Raw genomic sequence first — 5381 nt, 5'->3', positions numbered from 1 at the left:
TTGGCCAACCAAGATGACTATGTCTTTCAACAAAAACAAGTGCCATCCCTCATCTGATTGCATGCTTGTTGTTAGATATGGACTTTAGCTCCAGGCCTTAACCCCCATAACAACAGGACAAACATTGTCTGAAACCGGAACCGTTTACCCTTCTTCCACCCACGGTTTGCGCAGAAAGCAGGAGCAAAACAAACTTATTTTGAACACTGGGCTCCTAGCACGCCGCGCTGGCAATCATTAACTTTCTAGTCCAAGTGGAGTGAACCGCGCCCTTTATAAGGTGCGGGCTGCACCCAGCGAGCATCGTGCACTGCCCACTGAGACCCAGAATTGGACACCTATCAAGCCACTGCCAGCTGCCCAGAGAGCATTGACCACAGTGCCACTGCCACCTGCCCAGAGAGCATCGTTCACTGCCTGCTACCCTCACTTTGCTATGCCTGAGGTCCCAGCTGCCGGCCTCTGGCCGTTCCTGCTCCTGCTGGCTGTCCAGGTCAGCACGGTTGCCAGCTCGACCCAACCCTGGCACTGTGCGCCCTGCTCCGCAGAGAGGCTCGGGCTCTGCCCACCAGTGCCCTCCTCGTGCCTGGAACTCTCCCGGCCTGCTGGCTGCGGTTGCTGCCCTATGTGTGCCCTGCCTTTAGGCGCTGCCTGCGGCGTGGCCACTGCACGCTGTGCCAGGGGACTCAGCTGCCGTGCACTGCCGGGAGAACCTCGGCCCCTGCACGCTCTCACCCGGGGTCAGGGCGCCTGCGTGCCTGAGCCTGCCACCCCCACCGCGAGTGGACTCTCCAGCATTGAAAAAGAAGGTGAGGGTACTATAGCCCCTGTCCTGGGATATTTTAGAGGCCGGAAGCCCGACAGGGACTTGTCCAAAGCCCACAGTGAGTGGGTCACAGATGGCTCAGGTGGAGTGCTTGAAGCTGGAGTCTGTAGTGGGGAAAAGAGCTTCAGTCACTTAGTGGAGGCCCAATATTGTTGGGTCCTGGGGGGAGGTGCCTCTGCGGAAAAAGGTCAAGGCCGAGAGCCGAGGGCGCACAGCTTAGTGGAGCATAGGGAAGAGAACCCACAGGAGGCACCCTGGCCCATTGAGCTCTTGAGATCAAGACAGTGGAGGCCATGAGACTGTGGGGACTTAGCCCTCCTCTCCCCTGCCTGTGACAGCCCCAGGGGCTGGTGCATTCATTTGGAAAGGTTTAGGATGGGATTCCCTCCAGCTGGCCCCTCCAGGAGGTGGTTGGAATGTCCTTTGTAATATATGTCCTGTGGATACAGTATGTGCTTCCCAGATGTTTACAGAACATAATGTGAAAATTTAAGCTAAAAACTTCATTTCCATTCATTGCCATAGACAAACAGTGTTTGATGTGTATGTTGCCCCTAAGAACTTGACAATCAAGTTGCTTCCTGAATTTAAGCAGTGATTTGTTTGTAGTAGGAAGCTTAGGAAATGCCTCTTCCTCTACTCCAGCCCCATATCTCCCCATCTGGGCTGGTTGCACTTCCTGTGTGGGTCTTGGAGTAGTCTCCAGGTTCCATAACTTAATAGGAATCTGTATGGGAGCACCAGACTATTCTGAGTAGGGAACACAGTTTTTTCTGTCCTTGAGAGTAAAAGAAATGGAGCTGTCTCAACATTCCTCAAAGGAAATGGATTTCCCTTGGGCTAGGGTGAGGTCCTTTGAGCTAATTCTCTCAGATTCTTTCCATGTATCCTTGGACTCTATCTCCAAGGTGTCTAGTGACTTCCCTTTCTTTGGATGGGGGCAGAGAGGATGTTGCCCTATTCACTTAGTATTCACTTAGTGAATGGGGCAGGGCTCCCTGGAAGACAAGAGACTACTGGTTTGGGTTAGGGGAGCTGCATTCTAGACCCTACCTCTCACTGAACTCTACCACCTTTTTATGGGATATCACATTTTATGGATGGAAATCTGAGGTTCTAAGACTCCTCACTAATGGGGTCAGGAATTGAGCCCTAATCCTTGGCTTCTTCCAGGTGTTCCTGGCCTCAGCAAACTTACATGTTGCTCCTTCCCAGCCACTTTAGAACTAAAATCATGGGGCACCCTTAACACCCTCCAGACTAGTTTCTTCTAGAATTGAACTGGGATTGCTGTTGGGTCATCGATGATCTCTTCCCAGAAACTATCTCCAAAAATCTGGGTTAACCTGACCGTAGTTGCATCCTGGCCTGGTGGTTTTGAGGGAAGGAAGTGACTCTGGGGAGTCAAGGGCAGGTGTTTTCAGAGGGCTCATGAGTTTGCTGCATTTCTTTTTCAGAAGCGAAGGCCTCCATGGTCCCTGAGAGAGTGCCTCCTGAGAGTGCAGAGATGACTGAAGAGCAGCTATTAGAGAGTTTCCACCTAATGGCCTCCTCCAGCGAGGACCAGCCCATTCTTTGGAATGCCATCAGTACCTACAAAAGCATGAGGGCCCGTGAGATGGTCGACATAAAAAAATGGAAGGTGAGGCCATATGGTTAGATGCATTTGCTGCTAAGTACCTTTAGGCAGGTTACTTCATGTCTCTGAGCTCATCCCTAAACAAGGGGTCAGAGCAGAAAATCACTAAAGAACATTGGGTTATACTTTGCTGAAGCTAAGCACAAGAGCCTAACTATCCTGCCTCCCGTCATATCTTTTTGTCCCCTTTAAAAATTATGGTAAAATATACATAAAATTTATCATTCTAGCCATTGTAAATACAAGCTTCTGTCTCATTAAGTACATATGGCAACCATCATCACCATCCCTCATCACCATCCATCTACCAAACTGAAACTCGAAGCCCATTAAAAAATAACTTCCCATCACATTTTAATTCTACCACTCGAGGGCGACAGAGAACCAAAGTTGGAGTGACTTAATTTCATTCCGGAGTTGGGCGAGGCATAAAAGAAAGAAAATCACTACCACAGACATGCATGTCCAGAAGAGTGAAATACTGAATTATTTTTTGGATGCTTCAGAATTTCATCTGGAAATGATGACAAATGGAGGAAAGTTAATTCTTATCTCAGGATGCCTTGTTCCTCACTTGATTTGGATTATGTGAAATAACTTTGTAGATTGCAAAGTTTTTCAAAATCTGAAAGTCTCTGCTGCTAAATTATCTGTTTTCTCACTCTCATTTCTACCAAATGGTGGGTGCCAACAAGTGGCAGGAGGAGTACAGAAAGGTTTTATGGTATTGGCTAGACTTTTGCCAGGGGATGTCTCTGTATAGGTGTTTAGAAAGCATTCAGTGAGGGAGGGAGTGATGTTCCCATCCTTTATCCTAAAAGCTCAAGTCAGAGACCAAACCCCTTGCACACATTGGGAAAAGAAGTCCTAGAGACTGCTGGTAATTTGGAACTGGGTCCTGGGACCTCATGGCTAAATGTTGGGGCTGCTCTGGCCCATACAAAACCCCAACTGGTTATCATTTAAGATGATAATTTACTTTTTCTGGCATTCATTCTAATCAAATTTTTCTTTTAGCAGCCTTGCCGACGAGAACTCTACAAAGTGCTGGAGAGATTAGCTAAGGCACAACAGAAAGCAGGAGAAGAAATTTACAAATTTTATCTGCCAAACTGCAACAAGAATGGATTTTATCACAGCAAACAGGTAGGTGGCCTTATTACTGGGTGTTCTCATAGGGATAGCCACCGTTGCCCCACATCCATGGTAAAGAATGTTTAGTCCTACATGTATACCATAGCTGGTTTTATTATGCTGGTTTCCTGTGGGTATCAGGAAAAGCTAGTTCCAAGGTAGTCTCATGAGCTTCTCAATATTCCAAAGCCAGTGGAGGAAACCCTATGCTGGGCCAGCAGTCTGGAGCTGACCCTTGCTCAATCACTCAGCAAGCAAAGGAGACAGAGGGCTTCACAGGTTTCCTAACACTTGTGATATCAGTTCCTGGCCTATAATGCTAGAGAAACAAAACAAACTCAGTTTGGAAGAGAAAGTCTCTTTGGACATCTATTACTTTTTCTCCCCCACAAGGGGAAACAACCTCTAAAATAAAGCACAATAACATATTTGTGACTTGTAAATAATAAATGTGACCAAACAAACCCAGACTTAATTTTGAGGAAGCTTTTAGGACTCAGAGAAGCACACATTCTGGAGGGTATTTTTTTAATGGGGGGGGGGGGAAGAAACTTGAGGTCTAGGCGCTGCCTCATAACACACAGGGAACAGTGGTTCCAACATGGAATATGTTGCCTTGGGACTGGGCTCCTATGGCACTGGGACCATGAAGCAGACAGATGTCACAGTACTGTCTTTCACACATTTACTAAGTTCTTATCACATATGCTACTCAGCCATTGTCTCCATATGTGTTGAGAATGAGGAGGGTGTTGGATTTGCCCTCTTGGCTGGTGGGTGGCCCTGTAATGCTCTGGCTGCGCTCAGGGAGGGGGCTGGCCAGAGCCACACCTTCCCTGTCTGCTCCTTATCTGCTGCTCTTGACCTTGGTCTTGTTATTGCAGTGTGAGACATCGCTGGATGCAGAGGCAGGACTGTGCTGGTGTGTCTACCCTTGGAGTGGGAGGAGGATCCCGGGATCTCTGGAGATCAGAGGGGACCCCAACTGCCACCAGTATTTTAATGTGAAAAACTAAAAATAGATGCTGCATATGTTCTTTCACATGAAGTATTTAAGTATATAGCATATTTATACTCTAGGACATACACACATTTTTATATATGTGTATATGTATATATATAAGGACTACTTTTTATACTCCACATATTCCTTGATATATAAAACTGGTTTATATTTATTCACTGTAAGTTTATTTTTTTCTACACAGTATCTTGTGCTATATTAATTTGTATATCATGAAACACTTCTCATCACCTTATGTGTAAATACTATATTTCAGTTCTTCAAAAGCTCATGCTTCTGTTTATAAAGAGCATAGAGGGCTACTATCTAGAAAATGCAGAAGCAAATAGGAGGCAGTGGTCTTCCAAGTGGTTGAAAGGACAGTCAACCTGTATTTAAGAATGATTTACTTGGCACATCCCACGGATCCATGTCTGATGTAAATTTTCATGGAAAGTTGAAAAGTTAAAATGTTGAGTATGTAATCAAAGCCAGACGTGGTGATGTTGCTCCATGTAAAAAATGTGCATTGGATACATTGTTAAATACACAACAGAACATTTGGAATAAATATTCTACTTGAAAATATTTTTATCTCTGTGGCCATTAATTGAAATATGTTGTCATCTTTGTTTCTGAAATCCCTTCCTCTTTTACCCTTACCTGCCTCATAGGGTTTATGTTTTTGCTGTAGATGGTGTTTTCTGTCTGCCCTATACCCCTGGCCTCCTATTTCACAGCATAGTCAGGCGTCCTCTGTATGCACCAGGATGGCTGTC

At 46.0% G+C, this 5381-nt stretch overlaps 1 protein-coding gene across 2 annotated transcripts; it reads left to right on the top strand.

Annotated features, from left to right (window-relative positions):
- Positions 1-330: 330 nt before the first annotated feature.
- Positions 331-4928, top strand: IGFBP1 (insulin like growth factor binding protein 1). Of its 2 annotated transcripts, none has more exons than XM_081288246.1 (4): positions 331-809; positions 2284-2468; positions 3486-3611; positions 4484-4928. In XM_081288246.1, the coding sequence occupies exons 1-4, from the start codon at positions 437-439 to the stop codon at positions 4613-4615; spliced, it is 816 nt and encodes a 271-aa protein (XP_081144372.1). In that variant the 5' UTR covers positions 331-436; the 3' UTR covers positions 4616-4928. The 2 variants fall into 2 exon arrangements, with proteins under 2 accessions (XP_081144372.1, XP_081144371.1); XM_081288245.1 differs by having other exon boundaries at positions 3483-3611.
- The last annotated feature ends 453 nt before the right edge of the window (positions 4929-5381 follow it).

The sequence above is a fragment of the Spermophilus citellus genome (assembly GCF_964194105.1).
Source record: "Spermophilus citellus genome assembly, chromosome: 3".
In the NCBI taxonomy this organism is placed as follows: domain Eukaryota; kingdom Metazoa; phylum Chordata; class Mammalia; order Rodentia; family Sciuridae; genus Spermophilus; species Spermophilus citellus.
The sequence above is the reverse complement of the archived record's forward strand: the minus strand, read 5'-3'. Positions and strand labels throughout refer to the sequence as shown.